The following is a 23,086-nucleotide window of genomic DNA, read 5'->3' on the forward strand; positions in this document are numbered from 1 at the left end:
TTTCTTCTCTTATCATCCCAAATGGCCTCGTCTCCTGATTTCCTTCCTGCCTCCAAGGGAACTTACTTATACTAAGTTTTCTTAAGGACTCCTTCGATGGCTTTCCTTTTATTTATACGGATGTACAGGAAATTTCTTTGCTGAAGCCTTCTATTTTTTTTTTTTTTTTAATCTTTAGCCAAGACTTTGGAGCCTCTTGCCTTGAATGTTACGATTTCCTGACTTCACCATCTGTGTGTCTTACTTACGTTGAAAACTCCCCCTCACTCAGACTTGGACTCTGCTTCCCTTGCCTCCTCCTCAAGTCCCCCCGAACCCATCACTCTTCCAGCCCTCGGGCCCTCCTGATGCCCAGGTCAGACCCCTGCATGGCATTCACGACACCACTCTCTTACTAAGCAACAGCCCCAGCCCACTGTCACATGCTGGGGATTCTTCCTCCAGAAAAGGTGTGCAACCCCTCCTCTTCTGACCATCTCCACCAGTAGCACAGCCACTTATTACATTGAGTTGGGTTACTGTAGAGCCTCCTAATTATTTTCTCTCCTTCGAATTTTGCTCGCCTTAAATCCATTTCCCAAACAGCAGCTTGCATGATCTCTTAAATTTTTACATTTGATTATTTTGTCTGTGGCTTAAAATCTTTCTGTGACTTTCCATTTGACAGGAAATCAAATCCCAGGTCTTGAGCATTTCTGTTAGACCCTGCAAGATCTAACCCTGCCTCCCTCCCCAAGCTCATTTTATGTCATTGTCCTCCTCACTCATGTGTGACTGAGCTAAACTCTCCTCCTTTATATATCCCTAAAAGGCTTCCCTTTTGTTGCTCTGTTGGCCTGAAATGTTCTTCTGCAGTAGTCTTCAATGAGACATTTCTCTGGAATCACAGGAAATGCTATTTCTCATGTGAATTTTCGCCCGACTACTCATAGTCCAAACTAGAACCCACTTGTGATATTGTCTCCTAGGCAATAATACTGTATTGCTTTACAGAACTAATCATGTGTCGTAATATGTTAAGAGGCCCTACAAGAGTAGTGAAAACCCGAGACACTTAGGTCGCACCACTAGTCTGGTCCTGACTCTGTGTCTTATTTGCCATGTGACTCTGGGCAAGTTCTTTAACTCCCTCAGTGCCTCCCTTTCTTTGTGAATAGTGATAATATGTATCTTTTCGGGCATTGGCAAAGAGGAAATGATTAATATTTGTAGAGTAAATAGAGTAAATGCAACAGAGTAGACACCGTATATGTGCTTATTACATCCATACATATGTTTATGTTTGTGCATAATTTACTTAATGTGTGAAGGCACAAAACTATCACCCGCCACAATTCTTGACCTATCACAAGCTGATAGTAAATATTTGCTTATTGAATTGATGAAATGTGCAGTGTACCTTATAATTAAGCGTCATTGATTTTCAGAGAAAAAAGGGATGTATTATAAGAATATGTGATCAGTTATAACATTTATATTTCAGTTTGTGATCCACCTAATAAAATTATTTAATTATATGTTTTTGAGAAAACCTCCAACATTTCGTCTTGCCAGGCCCCTACCTTCTAGCAAGTATGGCTTATCGTTATTCCCATTTTGCAGATGTGATACTCGGCCCCGAGAGTCTAAGGGCTCATACAAATCACAGAGTTAGTAAGTGATAGGATGATTCCACTGTCTCAGTGTCCTGGATCTCACTGCACGACTCACTGTTCTTATCTTTTTTGGAAATACCCAATGAACTTTGTGAATACTTTTAATAGGGTTGGTGCTATTACGTCTGTGAGGATTTTTGAATTTCACTTGGGGCAGGTATCAGGGTTGACATTCTCTGCTCCTCTGGCCTCCTTGTTTGTTCAGGGCTTCATCACTCACAGCAGTACCTGTCTGCCCTTTACCTTGTCTCCAACATTCCTCAGCCTTCTGTACGAAAGCCCTAGAGTGATCAGTTTTAAAAGGCCTCCCTTTGGGGGCACCTGGGTGGCTGAATCATTAAGTGGCTACCCTCGACTCAGGTCATGATCCCAAGGTCCTGGGATTGATCCCTGAGCCCTGTGTCAAGTTCTCTGCTCACTGGGGAGCCTGCTTCTCCCTCTCCCTCTGCTGCTCCCTCTCCTTGTGCTCTGTCTCTGTCAAGTCATAAATAAATAAAATCTTTTAAAAAATAAAATAAAAGGCCACCTGTTGTTCTTGATTCTTTCACATTACTTTCCTGGATTAGCCCTGGTATAAAAGGTTGTACCATCACATTTCAGAACAACTAGAAGTCTGTTCCTGTCCTTGACTTTGCCACTTTTCCACCTCGCTTTTCCTTAAGAGTGGCAAGCAGGTGGTTAGCTTGTCCTTGAACCTGCCCAGGTGTTACCATATCATTTCTGGATTCTGAATACATTTCATTGTTTGTTTTTTTTTTTTTTTTTCCTTCTCTAAAGGCTGAGAAAATCTGAGAACTGAAAGGGACTTTCCGTACGTAATTCAAGCCCCAAATTTATAATCAGAGAAACTGAGCTTCAGGAAGGGGAGTGACAGGCTCAGGGTTACAGTAGGAGTTAAGGGCTCAGAGGAAAATCGCTATTTGATCCTTAGTGCGCTTTTGTTACCAGTTTATGCATTTATGAAAGAGAAAGCAATGCAACTGGATTGGGACATACAAACCACAAATTCAAATAAAATGATGTGATTGATTTTCATGTTCACTTATATGTTTACTTTTTTATCTTTCACAGTTTAACAGCAATGCCCAGGATGTGAGCTGTTTTCAGCACCTTGTCCAAGCCAATGTGAGAAATAAGAAAGTGCTGAAAGATGCGGTGAATAATATCACAGCAAAAGGAATCACTGATTATAAGAAAGGCTTTAGTTTTGCTTTTGAACAGCTTCTTAATGTAAGTATCCATACCACCCTCTTTTCTCTTTTATTACTGAATCACAGCATATGAATTTCAATATGCTGGTCCTTACTACTATCAGGACTTCAATTACATAACAGTGCAGCTTTTCATTTAATTTAAAAGCAGACGTGTCCAGGCAGTAGAAATCTTTGAGCTACTTTTATGTTTGAAGCCAAGATTCAAAAGACCTACAAAATGTAGACATTCTTTTTCTTTTAGACCCCTTCTTCCATCATCTTTTAAAACTCTGTTTAAAAAGCACATTTGTAAGATAATTATTTTATTTTTATATGAGCACTTCCAACTTACTTGGCATATTTAGAATATCGTTTCCTTTTTGTTATCTCAATTGGGACTGTGTTTATCTGGATACTTGTGTTTCCAATCATCCAGTGGTCAGTGGGAATGCTTTAGTTTAAACATCTGTTTGGTTCTTAAAATTGTTTCTTAATGTACAGAAAGGTCCAAATGGCCCACATTAAGGTGAGGAGGACATACAATGCCAGAGTAGGAATTCCTTCCTCAGTGAAGTTCACCCTCCAAACAAATCACTCACCAGTGTCTCCATTTTAGACTCTCGATTCCAGCGTGCCTACTACCTGCCCCATACTATGTAGCACATATCTTACACTGCGGACTAGTGTTTGCAAGTGGCCGTGTCATCTGTTTCACTTTGAACTCTTCAAGTGCAAGGATTATCATTCAGTTTTTTAACTGTCATGAAGCAGTAGTATGGCAGTGGTTGAGCGTATGGACCCAACCTTTCTCTACGTTGGTTTCCTTCCTTAAACCATGGCACATACTCAGAAGGATTGTGGATAGAATTGTCCACAGAACCTGACACACAGCAAACATCATATGAGTGTGGGTTGTTGGCTTGGCATTGGAGTCATGATCATTGTGACTATCGTTAATGACTAGCACATGTCTGGTAGACTCAGCTCATAATTCATACCATATTTGCTGAGTCACTGAATAAGCCTTACATGTGCTCTTGTCTGCAAATCTGACTTGGTTGTTCCCTAAGTAAAGCTTCTAAAAACAGCTTTCAAGATGTCTGATTGGTGCTTCATCCGTTTGTTCATTCAGCCAATGTGTATGGCATGCCTCACAATTTCCTGCCACATTACTAGTGCTAGAATAGCAAAGGTAAATAATACTGGCTGATCTCAAGTATGTCTAGCATGATACGGTAAATTACCATTCCTAGTACAATGTGCCCTATTCGAGGGCATTCAGGGTGTGCTTACTTGAGTGGCACCAAAGGGGGTCAGGAAACTGTGGCATTTCCTTGAAAACAGGGTTTTGAAGAATGAGTAGAATCTCGGTAGGTAGATGAGAGATGGAAAATCATTTCAGATAAAAACAACAACATGGACAAAGGCATAGCCATATGAGATAGGATGGCACATTGGAAAAAAAAAAAAAACAACAGGTGCTTTGGCATGCCTGGGCTGTAGCAATGCAGGAGCTGTGAGAGGAATCAGAAGGCCACTAGATACCGGTTAATGAGGCATTTAGGAGCAAATGAAAAGTTTACAACGAGTGTTCAAAGTTAATTTGTTGTGTAAGTCCTGGTGTTGGAGTCAAAGCAAAGAAATGCTAAAAGGAGAGTGACATGGTAACTAATTGGATGGGGCTCTGGACTCACATCCTTGGTGGCTGGTGACACAGGAATCTAGACAGAGGGGCTGTGAGAGTGGAGATGTACAGATTGTTCATTTCGGGTATGCGGGGTTGGGGGTGGTGATGTTTATTAGGTAGCGTTAGAGAAGTAGTTGAGTGTTGCACTTTCCAGGGGCAGTATCTTTGGTAAAATGCATGTTTATTAAAATGATGTATGTTGAGTAGCAGAAGGATGAAAACTTGGAACTTGGGAATTCAGATGTAATTGACATGAGATTAAAATGTATTCTTTCTGTGGTAAAGAAATAGAAGTTGCTGGGTTTTTTCACAGTTTTTTTTTTCTTTTGAGTCAACTTAGATTTTGCTAAGTTGTGGCATTTTAGTTACATTCTCAATATTGTTAATGTGAGTGGTTCACTCTTATTCAGCTTTGAGTTGTGAAATGAGAAGGGGCCTCAAGCCTCTTGTAGAATTTCCGAGGCTGCCTCATCAGAGAGGCCACATTAACTCCCAGATTTACTACTAATTGCTGATTAAATATGATTTAACTCCTCTTGGCCTCTTGCACTGCCTCTACCACACTTATAAGTGATTTTTAATATGTTCTCACTTGTTCCCGAAATAAGTCTCAGATGTCCTGTTTTGCACATGTCCCTTATGTATTGCAGTTTTTCATTTTAAAATAATTTTCCCAGGGGCATTTGGGTGGATCAGGAGGTTAAGTAGCTGACTCTTGATTTCGGCTCAGATCATGATCCTTAGGGTCGTGGGATTGGGCCCTGCATCAGGCCCCGTGCTCAGCGAGGAGTCTGCTTGTCCCTCTCCCTCTGCTCCTTTCCCTGCTCTCTCTCTCTCTCTCTCTCTCTCTCTCTCAAGTAAATAAATAAATAAATTCTTAAAAAATAATAATAAAACGAGATTTTTTCCCAGATGTCATTACTTGCCTTATTCAAAGTTGAAGCATATCTTGTTACCTATTTCAAATCTTGTTACCTATTTCAAATACTTCTAGTCACTATCTTAATCACACAATGTCATTCTCTGGTTTTTGTTTGCCCTTGTAAAGTGTATCATTAAGATCCCTGAGCCAAGTATCAAATAGAATTAAATGTATCGCTTATCCCACAATACACCTTAAACTAAGATTTGAGTTAGTCCTCAGGGAGCATTTCATAAAATATTACAACTATACCGAGGTGCATTTTTCAGAAACAAAATTTATTCAGTGTGTATATGATAGATGCCGTGCTGTATACTGGCCACACGGTGACGCAAGGACACACAGGGATATACATAATATAATCTGTTGTGAAATAACATATAAAGTAATTTACCAACTCTGCAAATTGTCATTTTATTGAAATAGTCAAGTTCTTGCCTTTATTTAATTTGTTACAAATCCTTAAGGTTTAATTGTGGTGATGGTGTGAACCCTTGGAGAACTGCAAATCCTCTGACCAGGTGCTGACTTTGCTCTACCACACGTCTAGTAAGGAGGCTACTCTTGGGAAAAATCCTGGTGAAAACAAAACATTTCTTTATTCCCCCTTTTGTATATGTCCTAATACCTGTTTCTCTTGGGAAACATTATTATTTTAATTACACAAGCGATCAGTAAGACCCAGTGTGCCTACTTATACCGGTACTTGCATTCAGTAATAAAAATACCCCCACTACTTCCAAAAATGAAACCAAGTCCTTATGTAAAATCTTTACTTAATCACTTTTATGTAACAGTCCTTTAGATACATATTATTTTTCCTATCTTCCATAGCCAGATAAAAAGAAATCCTCAAAGAAATTAATTTTAGTTAAGGGATTTCAATGCCTTTCACAAAAGTATTTTGATGATAAAATATGTAACTTTTTATATAGCCAAGTTTTCAGATGGCTTTCTTCCAAGATAAGAACTATGCTTGAATGTGACAAATCGTATTAGTCAATACTTGCATTTTCACAATACTTGGTTAAAAGCTTTAACTGCCAATGTTCTAATGGCCTAATCAATGGGGTGAGATTATATGAAACAGGATCTTTTCATCAATAGAGTATAGTATTGTCTTGATTAACTTTTACAACGGGAAATGGGATTTTTCTTCTTTGAAAAAACAGAGTACAGACTTTCAGCAAGCCTAAACACTGCACGAGAGTTAATGATTTTTTTTTTATCAAAAATAATAGTCATTTAAAGGCCACAGCTAGTGCTGGCCAATCTGGTAACCACAATCCCATGTGGCTTTTGAGATTTAAAAAGTGCCTGGTCTGAATTGAAATGTGTTGTAAATATAAAATATACAGCAGATTTGAAGAGCTACTATGAAAGAAAAAAAATGTAGATTCCCTCAATAATTTTATAGATTTCATGTTGAATTGATAATATTTTGGATGACCGGGTAAAATAAAATACATTAGTAGAATTCACTTCAGAGATTTCTTCATACTTTTATTAATGTGGCTATTAGAAAGTCAAAATTACAAATTTGGCTTGCATTATATCTCCATTGAACAGCACTGACCTGGAGGCTTGGTGTATTCAAAGAAGCTGAGCATTCATAAATTAGTATAAATAATCTTTTATTCTTAACACATTTGAAAACACATTTTCACAACAGTAGAAGCTTGAGATTGTAATTTCAGACCTCAGGGAAGCCCATCTTTCTAAATTAGTTGTTCATTTTAGTGGCCCTTTGGCGCTAATCCATTGTTTTCCTACATCTGACTCTTGGGAGATCTTAAAGTTTAAGAGAGGATTTGCCATTGGAATCGAGTCTTTCAGAATTAGAATATGTGTGGTGAGGATATTTGGGGTTAGGTATTGGCATTTACAAAGAGCATCAGGTGTTAAGGATCACCCAGGAGTTTATAATTTTGGAGAGGTAAAGGGAATAAAGTAGGATGAAAAAGAAAGAAAGGGAACAAAAATATTCATAAATGGATTGAAAATATATGTAGAGGGACGTGCACATTTTTCATTCATACAAATTATTTGTTTCTGGTACAAATTATAGGGAAATAAAATTGATGCAATAACCATTAATTTAAATTCCATTTATTAATCAACCATGGAGAGGTTATTATATGCTGGGCTCTTGAAGATCAAAAAAAGATAAAACTTCGTACCCTTATGGCACTTAAATTCAATCAGGGGAAGCCAGCAATAAACAAATAAAATAGAAACTATGTACATAAAAGAATGTAAAATACTATGAAGAAAAATACAACCTGGGAGAGAGACAGCAATTTAAAACATAGTTTCCAGTAAAGTCCTCACTGATAGGAGACATTTGATCAAAGACCCAAAGGAAGTGAAACCTATGAGTATCTGGCGGATGGGAAGAGGCCCTTATAGGGACGGGCTGGGCCTGGTCTAGGAAGTGGTTCTTTGGCATATACTTACTGAACAAATCTTTCACCTACTACTTGCAACCTGTTCATGCTCTTTAAACATTGTCTTATATTCCTTACCTTTTATTGTGAAAGACAGACTTTTTTGTTTGTTTCCCTTACAGTATAATGTTTCCAGAGCCAACTGCAATAAGATTATCATGTTGTTCACGGATGGAGGAGAAGAGAGAGCCCAGGAGATATTTGCCAAGTACAACAAAGACAAAAAAGTGAGTGCAATTTTTTAGGATTTTAATCTTAATGTAGGTGGTTTTTAAGGAGACCATCAGGGAGGGGCAATAAGAGGAGATGTTAGTGTTGCTTATTATAAAATCATACAGATCATGGATTATAAACCATTGGCTAAATTACAGAATTACTGGGGCACCTGGGTGGCTCAGTGGATTAAGCATCTGCCTTTGGCTCAGGTCATGATCCCAGGGACCTGGGATCGAGCCCCACATCTGGCATCCAGCTCAGTGAGGAGCCTGCTTCTCCCTCTCCCTTTTCCTGCTGCTCTACTTACTTGTGCGCTTTCTCTCCTCCCTGCCAAATAAATAAATAAAATCCTTTAAAAAATAAATTACAGAATTATTAAGCGTGATATTTTATGTGATCCATACTTACCTTATGTCTAATTTATTAATAAAATAGTTTGGGCCTGTAGAATCCTATTTGATTCTTATATATAAATTCTGTATTAGAAAATGTTACAGGAAGAGAATAACCAGAAGAGAATGGAAAAATAGGAACAGTTTGAACTTTTCTAGGATAAATTTATGATCATTTAATTATTAAAGATTGTTGTAATAATAAAACTTACTACAGATGCCTAAAAATTATCTGCACAATGTTCTGTAGATTTACAGATAAAGCAGTTTATAATAGCAAAAACTGCATCCTCATTTGAAAACCTTTTGATTCTTGTTTATTTGTATCTAACTTAAAAGTAAAACACTTATTTTACCAGCAAAATGGTTTTATTCTGGAATAGCAGAAGAATTTGAACTCAAGATGTGCAAACCATGTACTCGTACCAAAGGAAAGGAACACTACTCTATAGGGAAAAAAACGTGGAAGTTGGCAAGGGGCTGCTTTGAGCAAAAGTCAGAGTTGAGGGTAGTAATGGTTTCTTGTTGGCTGAATTGAGGTGTTTTGTTACTGGCTGAACTCATTGCTGGACAAGGAGAAACTCTTTATCCTGCCGAAGTAGTAAAGTAAGCATCTTCTGTTGTAAATGCAAAGTGCCTCTCCTTTTTGGGGTCTGCCACTGATGAGGGTTAGTGGGGCATGACAGCTCCTCCTTCCCCGTCTGGCCTCCCAGCACCATTGAAAACGAGGTTCCCTTTATTCATTTGTACAGTTTCAAGAAAATAGTTCAGACAAATTCTTTTATATGTAACATTTTAAATGGTGTGCTATATCAATATGCAATGAGGAATGTGGAGACAAGTATTTTGAGGTTGGAATGTATTTGTTTCAATGATGGTTTAATTGCAGAGAAGAGTATTATTGTAGGGAGACCTGACTATTTTGAATGTTCATCCATGTAGCTAAACCTGCTGATATTGTGTAAAATATCAACTGTAACTATTTCTCTAGCAGTCCTACCATCAGCTTATTTCATCTTTCTTACTCTTTGCATTTGATAAGAGAGTGATCCTCAACTTGCTTTTTTAAAATGCTAAGGATTCATTTTTTTTTAAAAAATGATAGGTTTATAAGATTTTTTTTTTACGTTTCAGGAATTCCAACAGAAATTATATATTTGTCCAGAAGAAGTCTCTTCTGAGTAAAATGCCAGTTCACTTTGCTTTTAATTGGCGTTTTCACCATTTAGAGAGGTGAGCTCATCATGAGCTCTAGTGGACTGTTTTATATGCATTTCAGAAATTAAAAGGGGAATGGAGAAAGGTGAATTAATATATTTAGATAGTTTTGCAGACTCAACATTGTGAATAATTTTGTACAGTATTGGTGAAAATTTTTGGAACACTTTGAAATGTCCTTAGGTGTTTTTTAGCCTATATGTGATGGGAATATGATTGAAGAATTGAAAACATATCCACGCATATAACTTCAAATTAATTACAAACCTTTTTAACACATAACTCTTTCTCTTTGAATACTACATATGTTAGTATGTAGTTAGTATCTACATAATTATGTTATGACATAAGTTGAATACATTGGTTGAGGGGTTTTTTTTCCCTAAATACGTGGTGATTTTAATTTCTTTTGAAAAAGTTAATAAATTGAACTGTTGAGTGAATACTTACAAATGATAACTTAATGTTATGAATATTTCTTAGAAATTCCCAGAACTAAAAGTAATGGGAAGATGTGGGTGTATGGATCTAAGAGACAACGTATAGTAGTTACCTTATTTAGTAACTTACCATTTTTCAAAATTCAGAGCAATCATTGCCCCTTAGAGGATGTCCCTGACTCTCCTCTCCCCTTCAGGCTTGTTTGCATGCTTGTGCTCTGGCATCAGTCCTACATGTCCTTTACACTGTACTCTACCCATGGGATATCTCCTTTGTCTGCTCTCTGGATTACTAGGTCCTACAAGTCTAGGCCTGTGTTTTAACTCTGAACTCTAGGTGCCCAGCAGAGAGCTCAGATTGGAAATCATTCTTAGAGACTGTCAAACAAAAGTTGAAAGGAAGCATGATTTCTATTATAGGACAAATACATAATTATATAAATAACTTGGGGCAAGGAATATTCAGCTTATTTAACTATTCTAAATAAGTCTAACATTACCATATTTTGAAGAGCTCAAGTAAAATAAAATAAATTTAACCCAAAATTCTACTGTGTCTCAAAATCCTACTAGGTAATCTTACTCTTATAATTTGGAAGAGACTTTTTAACACCTTAAATTACTCATAATTTTAAGTATACTTTATTACTTTATGATAGAAGTATGTAAGTACAAGCCCCACTATTCATATCGTTTTTAAATGAATACATGTTTAGATAAACCATCTTTTACTTTATTATATCATCCAAACAAACCACCAGGAATCTCATTCAGTTCTGGGTATTTCTCTTTGTAAAGCAAGAATTTCTTAAAGGAATATAGCAATGAATTTCACATTTCATATCAGAATTTGTATCTAAGATGTATCTTGGTTTTAAGGCATTTATATTATATTCTAACAAGTTTAAATAAAAGAATACAAATGTATAAAAAGAGAAATGATTTTCATCTAAACTTGTAATTTTTCTTCTTCTTCTGAAATTGTATTTGCATCCAGGATTAACACAATAATATGTCTTAGAGGCATTTATCATAAGGGGTTATTTTTCCTTTTTTTTTTAAATACAAGAGGAATTATGTCATACGAAAAGCAGTTGTTTTCTACCTTGTCACAAATTGTTTACTTGAATAAATGAGGAATTTACTAGTTTAAAGCCACTTTTCTATGTATACATTCTAAAAATTTCCAGTCTAAATATTAATATCTTAAAACACTGCTTCTCATCCCCTTCACCTTTTATAGGAACTCAACTTTTTAAACAAAGCATTTTGTGACATGCTAAACCACATAATAAATGATTCATATCACATTCACTTTTGTAAAACTAATGAATCTAGTCTTTTTCAACAATCCTGCTGTTCACTGACATATTGACATATTGACTCCTATGCTTTATGGACACACTTTTCTTAGAGCCACACACCTTCCAAAATGCCAAAGCAATTTTGGAAATGAATTAGCACTTTGTTTTGGCAATTTAAATGCTATTTTTGCCTAACACAAAAAGTAAGGTGTTCTTGGAATCAGATACTGTATTGGTTCTGTGATTCTCATCTCAGTGGCTATAGTAAAGTTCTGTAATAAGTACACGTACACATTATGCTTACCTACATATCCAGATATATCCACACATATGTATATCTATTTTGAATGGGTGTCCCCTCTGTCCAGTGTATCTCCAGGAACAAGAGACCATGTGTGCTACATTGGCATGAGATTTCTTATGTAAAGTTGTATGAATCAAACCCAACAACGTGGTTGAGCAGTAAATGAGGAAATAGAAATCTTCAACTTCAGATCAGGTTGTTTAGATGTACACACAGGTATGGATGTACACACACACACACACACACACACACACACACACACACACATTTTAAGAATGAAAGAGCTAGGGATCCCTGGGTGGCGCAGCGGTTTGGCGCCTGCCTTTGGCCCAGGGCATGGATCCTGGAGACCCGGGATCAAGTCCCACGTCGGGCTCCCGGTGCATGGAGCCTGCTTCTCCCTCTGCCTGTGTCTCTGCCTCTCTCTCTCTCTCTCTCTCTCTCTCTCTCTCACTGTGTGCCTATCATAAATAAATTAAAATTTTTTAAAAAAAGAATGGAAGAGCTAATTTATTATTCTGTATTATAGATTAGTAAAGGGATACACACACAGGGAAAGCTGACAGATATAAAACAGGGAAATGATTATTGATGGAGATCCTTGAAAGAGGAGTCACAGAGAGATAACAGATCATAGATTTCTTATTTGACCAAGCAGGAATTGTATTTATGGAAACATTGCTCTCTCACATTTCTTATGCACTCTGCTTTGTTGCTCAATGGCTTACCACATTTCCTAATGTGGGAAAACTATATTAAACAAAAATTTTGTGTCTTGGTATTTGCATGTTCTGTAGCCACAATACTGAAAATGATTTTAAGTCAGATCTTTGAGTATATTTGTATTTTGTCAAGACAACATTTACATAGTTAGTTGTTTATGTGAAGGACGTATGTGTGTGTATAGTTTGTATATATACCTACTAAAAATGGCATGTATATATCTAAAATTTTTTTCACCATCTTCAATAGGACTTCAAATGGTTGTGGATGAATTTGAGGATCCCTTTCTAACTTGTCCTTCGTATTCAGAATTCCCCACCTTCCACCCTCCCACCCAATTTGCAATATTTGCAGCTCATAGATACTGATACAGAAGATAATTGCCTGTCTTTGTCATGTAAAGAAGTGTATGACACAAAATGTTCAGTATTTTTGCTGTAAGCATTTTTCTCATAGACATCTTTGCCACAAGCATTTTCACTGCAACCATTTTCACCTTATAACTAAATGGGCAGAAGGCAGTTTTGCCACTAAAGATTTAAAAAAAAAAAACTTGATTGACAGATCAGTTTGACAGTTTAGTTTCTCAAACTGGTTAATAGTTTGATTTCTTTTCACCATCAATGCAGCATGCATTAATGGATTGTATTCCCATTTCCGTGTTACATGCCTGTTAGTCCTCATAATGGTGTATATCCATTTCCTCTAGAACTTTGGAATGTCTTATCACTGGACATGTACCAGTATGCCAAGGAAAAACAACTGTGTAGAAGGCTTTCACAATACACACATAAAAAATACAAAGTGCAGTAACAAAATGCATCTTAGTGTTTGGAAACTGATTCCTCTTTTATAAGATGAAGTAAGAGATTTTAGCAAAAGAATAAAATTATGATGCCAAAGGAAGAGACAAATCAACAAGCAAAAAAATCCCAGAAAAGTATAACACTGAATGAAAGACTTCAAAGACCAGTGCTTAGGTTTAACCCACAGAATAAAAGCAGTGAGTTTTGTAGTATTGCTCAGAGAATGTATTCAGGTATACTCGTTTTCCATGTTTCATAATCTTTTTAAATGAATGATGCTCTATAATTTTCATTATTTTATCTTCTATAGTAAAATTGCCTTAAAGCCAATACGTATGCAGTGAAATGTTTGCAGTGAAATTGCTTGCAGGAAATATGTTTACAGTGAAACTATCCAGAACCATGTGTGACAGACCAGTTCCATACTTGCAAAATTAGAATTTGTTGCATAATAAATTTATTATCAACTCAGAATTTCCCTAGCCACTTTATCTTTCAGATGGCCAGTGGGTAAATATAAAATTTGATAGATTTAATAAAATAAAAACTTTACTCTTAAAAATTCTGTATTTGATTCTAACTTTATTTTAAAACATGTTCTTTAAAGAAGTTCAGTCGTGGCTTTATAAATAGGAAAATTACAAAGTCATAAAGTTCGATGAGCTTTAAAAGAAAGGTCTGAAAACTGCTCTTTGAATTCGGTCTTTTCCCCCAAGCCTCTTGCTTGGCATAAATGTGGCTGCTGAATGCTTCATTTCCATCCATTCTTCATCCAGATGACATTAGAAATCATTCAGAGCAACCCAGGTAGGTGTGATGAGGCACATCCGGAGAGCTGATGGATGAGGCTGCAGATATACAGCACAATTTAATGAGGCCAAAAGGTTCGAGAATTAGAACAAAATGTTTGGGTTCCTTCGAAATGTCTTACTCTTGGGAATCAATCTACCTGATTATAGATAGGTACAGCTTTAAAACTGAGTCCGAGTTAATCTCCTCACACAGCTGTTCCATATTAAAACACATTCACTTTATAATCTTTACCTGCAGCAATGCCATTCCTTAGGGTTCACCCGTGTGTATGACACTTCCTTAAAAATGGTGCCAAAACTGAAATGAACTCTATCATAAAGTCCAAACAAATGAATAAAGGAAAGTGAAACCAGACACAGAGTTGAAAGATAATTCCCAGGCCTTGCAAAATTAAAAATACTTGATTTTCTGTAGAATAGCAAAAGGATTGGTTAGCAATGCACACTTAAGATTTCTAGCCAGAGAATCATCTTCTGATTTTTAGCTTAATTCTCAGAATTAGTCGAGAAATGCAAAAGCATCAAGAATTTATAAAATGAAAATTTCAAAATAAATTGAATAAGAAGAACAAGTGGAAAATACAATAGATTAATTTCACACTAAAGAATGCGCACCTAAAATCGTAATAGGCTGGCAGTAGCTGCGTTGTTACTTTCATTATCTAGAAAACAATTAGCAGCGTGTTTCCTAATTTCTTGCAGATCCAGAGGAAAATAATCTGTAGCCTAAATCTAAAGCAAGTTAAAATAATAGCATCTGCCTGTGTGTTTTATATATAACAGTGAAAATTGTCAATTAATTTTTTCAGCAGATGGTAAGGAAAATATTTGTTGCCTTCCCTACTGTCTGCCGGCTTCTGCATCGGGGCAAGAGTGAAGCCTTTGGAAGCAACACATGAATATACGCAGCATTCAGATTTTCAAATAGGCAATCCTTCAACAAATGCACTGCTTCTAGAAGGTTTCCTTTTAGGTATTTTGCCACCTTCCACAGTTACCAAGGGTTTTTCTGCTTTAGAAGAGAAAATATCTTTGTTGATAACAATCAAATATGTTATTTATGCTGGGGTTACTAAGAGTTGAAAACAGTAATTACCAGTAACGCTGGCCCTGCCGGTAGAGAGATTATCCATTGAAAAGGCCTGTTGTGCGTGTGCGTCTGTGTCCTCCTGACAGATTTATTTACATTTGCTTCTCTTTGTATAAAATTAATGTTGACAGTTTCCTGAATTAAGGAAAAATATTATCAGATAGATAAATTCTCTTCAGGTTTGAGCGATACTATGACCACGCATTTTCCAGAATGTTTGATATTTAAGGTCTAATGAGGACGAAGGCAGGTGTTACACGAACACAGCGCGTGGGGAGGCCTAGAGGGCGGGTGCGGCGGATGCGCTTGAATTCCTGTCGGGATGGAATGCTGTCGCCTACCCGGCAGCCGCCCGGTGCCTCGGTGAGGGCTAGACCCGGAAAGGCACGCTCTTCTGCTTTGCCCAAGGCTGCGTGCTGCCCCCCTCCAGGGAGCACCCCCTTTCCCACAGACTCTGGAGCTTCGTGTCTCTGCGTGCTCTGTCCACTTGTTCTCCCAGATTCTGCTTTTGATTATCTTAATTATTTAACTGTTCACTTACCTTGCACTCCGCTCTATGAAGGAATTTGTCCGAATAACACTTTACTTTTTTTAAAGATTTTATTTATCTTTTCATGAGAGACACAGAGAGAGGCAGAGACACAGGCAGAGGGAGAAGCAGGCTCCATGCAGGGAGCCCGACGTGGGACTCGATCCCGGGAATCCGGGATCACGCCCTGAGCTGAAGGCAGGTGCTCAACCACTGAGGCTGCCCACAACACAACTTTAAAAAGAAAAGCAAAATGCGTAGTCACGTAGGTTTTGTATACATGATCTTAAGGAATCGAACGGATGTTTCTGTCCTGTCTTACATGTGGGTGTATAAACATAGATACGTGCCTTGGGGTTATGTTGCTATTTTACATTTATCGACAATTTTTTTAAACATTTTATTTATTCATGGGAGACACAGAGAGAGAGAGAGAAAGAGAGAGACAGAGACAGAGGCAGAGACACAGGCAGAGGGAGAAGCAGGTTCCATGCAGAGAGCCTGATGTGGGACTCGATCCCAGGCCTCCAGGATCAGGCCCTGGGCTGAAGGTGGCACTAAACCGCTGAGCCACCCGGGCTGCCTTATTTATCGACAATTGTAGTGACTTATTCTCACATTATCAGATGATGAGGTGGGCTTGAGGCTCTAGGAAGTAGGGCTCATGCTGGTTTGTAAAAGTACCAGTGAGTCCTTAGAGGCTGGCCCGGTGCTTGATGCACTGCAGTGGCTAAATATTTACTGATATGTTGGAAGTATCAGTAAATGTGCAATAAATAGGCTCCTAAGGTGGTAAACTATAAATAATTCAAAGATGGAAGAAAATCCAATAGGTTTGTTCTTTTTTTAAAAGATAATCCTTTAAAACAATATTTGTTTCCTTTTAATTGGAAGTGAAGCAGAATTGTGTTCCACTCTGGTACATATTATCTTATAAGGAAGGAGGGTTTAAGCGTATATAAAAAATGGTTGTATTGATGGCATCTTTCCATTTAATCAGTCTAACACATACTTCTTCATGAGTGTTCTCATTATTAGTGTCAGTGAAGTATTTGGCGTTACCCAAGAATATCTGAAATAAATCAGTATATTGCTTATTTTCTGACGTCTTAGCTGATGATAGTCTTGGCAGAGCTACAAATTGCTTGGAAATACAATGCACCCATACTTATTCCTCCTTTATCAGGAACTATAAACGTATGCAGAGGGAAGGAGAACTAGACATTACTTATTAGCTGATAATGTGAGGCTGATTCATTTTAATTGTTATTAATAAGTTTTAAATACTCACATAATCCCAAGGCATGTATCCCTGTTATTATGCACCAGCATGTAGGACATGGGAGGGAAGTATCTGCCCAGTTCCTTTGTAGGCTCATGTATGCAAAACCTATGTGACCACTGCATTTTGTTTCCCTTTATAAAGTGATTTGGTGTTATTTCCTTGAACACATTCAGTAGGCCTGGATTAAACTCTCGACCCTGTCTCAGCATAGGAAATTTCATAGAGATATATCTCCTATGCCCACAATGGAATTTAGACAATATTGACCTCTTTCCTTTAGTTCATTGCTAAATGTAATAAAGCCAGCCAAAGTCGTTTCTCTAGAAAGGTGTCATTCTGAATTAGAGTTCTTTTTGAGGTATGGAAGGCTAATGTCTCACTAGTGGAAAAATGTCATCCCGCAGAAATCTGATAATTTGACCAGAGAAGTTGTAGTACCCCTCCCCCGCCCATTACCATAGGTAATATTGACTGAACTTAAATTTTTCCATGTAACATAAAAGCTTTTTATATATCATTTCATTTACAATGGGGATAATCATATGATCAAAATATTTTTATGACCATCATCCTTATCCCCATTTTGGAAATAAGAAAACCAAAATGGGGGAAGTTAAATAACTTGTTGAAAGTCCTACAGCTACCAAGTGGCAGAGTCAAGAATTTAAATGATCTACGGTCCAGATTTCATAAGCTCACATGGAACGTGCCTCGCCAGTCATCGATCTCTGTCTTCCGGGCAGCCTGGTGGGCTGTGCCAATCATCATCTGCCCACCCAGGAGCCTGCCTTGTAGTCCGGCAGCAGGACTTTTGCTCTAAGTTGGGGGGGGGGGGGGGAGGCATGCTTCTCGCCGCATTAAGAGGTTAAGACGGATTAAACTAAGCCATCAAAACTTTGCAGACTGCGAGTACCTTTCAGATCATTGGGCTTTATAAAATAAATTAAGTGTGAAAGGTGAATGTGGACACTTTTATTTATTTCATAATGCCACGAAACTAGGCATGTGGGTTATTTGAATGCTCAGGATCCTGGTCCACTTGTGAATTATGGAAACCACTGTAGAATTTTCTCCTAAAATATCCACTCCAATCTAGTATTTGTATAGGCTTAAGGCCAAAAATTTTAGTACACACATAAATTAATAAAACCCATTTCTGACATCATTTTTCTAACATGTTTCGATAGCTGAAGTTTTTATTTTAGTTTTATTGGCCTCTTTTCTTCATAGTCTCATTTCCATTATTCCTTGGAGATTTGCCTATTGTAAATTAAACTTGAACTCTGGGTAACTGATAATTGTTGAGGTGACAGTTTCCAGTAACTGGGTTCTGCTGGGAAAAAAATTCCTATGGCTTTTTAAAATAGGTTGACCCCTGTGGCTTTGGAAAAATCTTAATTGAAGACAACTATTTTCATCTTCAACAAACAGAACAAAACAAAACAGATTAGCAGAAGTCCAGAATTGTAGGATAAAGTTATAAAACAGTGGTATATTGTAAGGAACAAATTAACAGTATATTTTAAATAACCAAATATGCTGTTAATTGAAAGTTTTCTCTGTTCAACTGGACCAGCCTTGACATACCAACATTAGACAGTTGGAAGCACAATATTCTGTTCAGAAAAAAAAAATTGGTTTTTGAAGCAACTGAAGGCAGAATTATGTAATTTGTAACTAATTATAATGACTGACCTTTAAGAATTTTAACTTTATTAACTACACCCTCAAATTACTGTTGCGTTTTTTAATATGCTTATGTAATTAAGCATAAATCAAGACTTGGGAGAAATTTTTCATTCTCTAGAAATAATAAAGTACAGAAAAGGTATAGACATAAAGTATACTTCATTTTGGGGCACCTGGGTGGTTCTCTCTGCCTTTGGCTCGGGTCATGAACCTGGGGTCCTGGAATCGAGTCCCACATCGGGTTCCCTGCATGGAGCCTGCTTCTCCCTCTGCCTTTGTCTCTGCCTCTCTGTGTCTCTCATGAATAAATAAAAATATTTTTTTTAAGTATACTTTATTTTGCTTCAAAAAGTTTGTTCGGCTTCATTGAAGGAGTCTGAATAACTTAAAATGAAAAGATACAGAATTTACCATAAGTATAATGAAACTGCCCAAATTTTCAAAATGCAAAATGACTATCAGCCTAGTTTTGGCTCTATGTTAAAATGAGCATATTTAATTTGAATGACACCAAAGCTTATCTTAGATCCATCTGGTAAGAAGTTGAAACCATTTGGGTACCTGGCTGGCTCAGTAAGTTAAAAATCTGCCTTTAGATCAGGTCATGATCCCAAGGTCCTGGGATCTAGTTCCTCATTATGCTCCCTGCTCAGCAGGGCATCTGCTTCTCCTTCCACTCCTCCCCTCTGCTTGTGCTCTCTCTCTCTCTAATAAATAAATAAAGTCTTAAAAAAAAATTGAAGCCACCCAACCAGCTATTGACTTTTTTTTTCATTTGATGTTTATTTTCATTTATATATGAGGCCTTATATAGATGCAATAGATAAATACTGTTTCAACTCAGTCAAATGTGTATTCAATACTACCTCCCCCTGTTATTTCTAGTAAAGACCTGATGTCCAGCATGATTATTTTTAAGTCCATCTGTGACTGTATATGTCTCATATACAACCTAAAGAGGCCAGCATTTTGGAACATGAGCTTAACTAAAATCCAGATTAGTGGAGAAACATTTAACAGATTTTCTAGAAACATTTCAGTTATGAAGTTTCTGGTATGAATATGTTACATGAATCCAGTATTGTGATTACAAATGTACTACTGGGCATGAGTAAAGAAATTTTTCCTCCACAAAAGTTGACTTTGCTCTGATGAAGGCATAGTTTACAGTTAAGTAATTTGCTTAATTTAGACTTTAGATGAAATAATTAACTTATGTGACTGCACATTAAGTATTTTTAGTTATTTTATGTCTTTTTATTTTTTTTTTAAAGATTTTATTTATTTATCCATGAGAGACACAGAGAGAGAGGCAGAGACACAGGCAGAGGGAGAAGCAGGCTCCATGCTGAGAGCCCAACGTGGGACTCGATCCCAGGACTGTGTGATCACGCCCTGAGTCAAAGGCAGATGCTCAACCGCTGAGCCACCCAAGTGGCTCTCTTTTTATTTGTTTTTATATTAGACTATGCAGGTATACTAAGAAGAAAAGAACTCTAAAAATATACATCCTTAAGAATGTAATTTACCTTAATTTTTTACACCGTGCATACTTCAAGGAATTACTTTTGATCTTTCCCCCAAATTATAGATAAATAAGAATAGTAAATTTCAAGTGGAAAACATCAGAGGAATGAGGATATAGCAATCAGCTCCTGTGGACTTGGCATTTGGAATTTTAGAGACAGTTCATTCACTGCTCCACAGGGTGGCAGTAACATAGCATAGAGGAGGAGAAAGAACCTACTTAAAATTCGAAGTGGAAAGTTAGAGTGCAAACAGAATCTTTTAAATTTCAGCATTTATTATGAACATGCCTTATAACGTGTATATTGCACATGTTTATGAAATCAAAGAAGTTAATATTCTTACTACATAATTAGGCAGAATATGTAAGGCAAAACTAAATGCCACATGAGTTATGGCAGTTGGGATTAGATAATTTTCCTGTTGGTTCCCTCATTGTTACATAAAGAATTGAAAAGCTAGGGTGCTTTATGTTAAAATTTTTCTCAACCAAGTGTATATTTATAAAATAATTTCAAAAAATTTTAAGTGGTCTATAAAATCATTAAAATATATATGGGATCCCTGGGTGGCGCAGCGGTTTGGCGCCTGCCTTTGGCCCAGGGTGTGATCCTGGAGATCCGGGATCGAATCCCACATCGGGCCCCCGGTGCATGGAGCCTGCTTCTCCCTCTGCCTGTGTCTCTGCCTCTCTCTCTCTCTCTCTGTGACTATCATGAATAAATAAATAAAAATCTTTAAAAAAATATATATATATATACAATACAAGTGTTTGGGGGGGGGGTAGTGCGTGCATGTGCATATATGTGTATCTACCAAGAGAAAAATAAGCATCTTAGGTATTTTAGAAAGATCTTGGAAATATTGTAATGGTAAAGCAGTTGCAGAAATTATAAAAAAGTTGAATTTATAATTCTTAAGACTTTAGTCACTGTGGAGAAGAAAATTTCAGAAATATAGTGTGAAACAACATCTACAATAAGGCAAATAAAAATTAAATGGTACAGATTATAAAGTTATAATATGGGAATAATTCAATCCGTTAATGCAGCTTTTATTCAATAGCCAAGGAGTTGTGTGGCAAATGAACACAGAGAGAGGCACACACACACAAACAATGTTAGGGTGCTTTAAAATTTTAAAACTCTACATCCAGCTCTGAGTCTAAATTTCTTAATTTGGACATCTTCAAGATCTTCATGTATGCAAATCTGGGGGTTAGGCAAAACTTTTGTAGTAAAACAAAGCAACAGTATTTTTGGTATTTGGGGAAGTTTTTGTTTGTTTTCTTACTAGTATGTGTTTTGGTTGAGTTATGTTTATTTGGACTATTTGGTGAATAGCATCAGTCAAAATCACATAGTGTATGTCTGAGTGTAGCCTCTGTGTTAGTAGAAGTGCTTGCCTTCCAGGGACATCGATATAATTCATTTAGTCTTACTTATTTCTTTATACTGAAAAGTATTTCATGGAAAATATTTTACCAGAACACTGTTGTGGTAAGAAAGACACTAAGAAAAAGCAGTGCTGTAAGTTGAAAACTTGAGACATGCTTTCAAATGTTCATTGTGAAGGAGATCTCCCATGTGCTTTCTGGAGCATCTGGGTTTTTTCCCCTGCCCTTAATTCATGTGACAATTGTTTAAGGTATAGCAGTGCAATTGAATTATCAGTAGGGTGACATACTTGTTTACAAAAATATTTCCATTTAGGAGTAAGTTCAACTCTGTTAAGAGGTAACACTACATTGAAATATGAGCTGTATAGACAGCCCCCAAAATAAATTTTTAGATTTTAAGAAAATGAAATTGGTATGTTTTACCGAATAGGAGGAGTTGATAGGTGTCACCGACTTCTGTTAACCTAGCAGGAGTCACTTGTCCTTAGAATTTGAGATGATTAAAATTCAGATGTGTCCACCAAATGGCTGAGGCAAGCATGGACAACTGAAGGGTGGCTCACATAAAATAAGTGAAACAGTAACATCTCCAATGTACATTTTGGGGCAAGGATTGTTATGAAGTGATCTCTGTGTGGCCAAGACCAGTAGAGGAACAGAAAACAGATGTGAAATCTCTTTTGAGATTTGCACTCTGTGGTAATGTGCAAAGATGAAACAGGCGAAACAATTAGAAAATGTCAGTTCAAACAGTCAATCGACATGAATTAGGGAAAAGCTGTTAACATAGTTCAAACCAGAACATGAATTCATGGAAAAGTGATTTTCTCCATGTTTATCTTTGGAAACGGCTAAAATGTTTCACTGAAAATATTGGTTTACTTAGATTACTAACTTGGTAAAAATCAATATATCCTAAGTATCCATTTTATTAAACATTTGTTGACTCTACATTTATTCTCTATATTCTTATATAATTATGAAATTATAGTATTTTCGAAATTAAACACAGTAGTTTCTGATAAACATTTATATTACTGTAATTTAAAAACTATCTCAACTGAATTTTTAAAATATTTGCATATTTTATACCACATTAGCGACAGTTGAAATTTTGATTCTCTTTAAAAATCTTAGGAGTTTAACATACTTATTTATATATGCTAATCATATTTTCTAGAAAGTGATATAACAACATCATAATCATATATGTGCATACTAAATATTTTCATGGTGCGAATGTAGTGAAACTATCACTAAGTATAATTGCCTTAAGCAAGTAAAAGCATAATGACCATCCTTATAAAGAGATACTTAAGAAATAGGAATTATTATTTTTACTTATGATTATTTTTGCAGTGACTAGGTATGTGGATGTTTTAACTAGGCAAAATTGGTTGGGCCTAAAAGATGCCATTTCTCTTAATGAAACCTCAGTCATGATTCTG

General features: G+C 36.7%; 1 protein-coding gene across 8 annotated transcripts in view; it reads left to right on the plus strand.

The window, feature by feature from the left end:
- Nucleotides 1–23,086, plus strand: part of CACNA2D1 (calcium voltage-gated channel auxiliary subunit alpha2delta 1) — a 475,442-nt gene that overhangs the window by 383,479 nt on the left and 68,877 nt on the right. For all 8 annotated transcript variants that reach the window (XM_072791358.1, XM_072791360.1, XM_072791359.1 and 5 more), the window contains exons 11-12: nt 2,727–2,885; nt 8,027–8,131. In XM_072791358.1, the coding sequence (XP_072647459.1) occupies nt 2,727–2,885; nt 8,027–8,131 (264 nt within the window). The remainder of the gene's footprint in view (nt 1–2,726; nt 2,886–8,026; nt 8,132–23,086) is intronic.

The sequence above is a fragment of the Canis lupus genome, chromosome 21, assembly GCF_048164855.1.
Source record: "Canis lupus baileyi chromosome 21, mCanLup2.hap1, whole genome shotgun sequence".
In the NCBI taxonomy this organism is placed as follows: domain Eukaryota; kingdom Metazoa; phylum Chordata; class Mammalia; order Carnivora; family Canidae; genus Canis; species Canis lupus.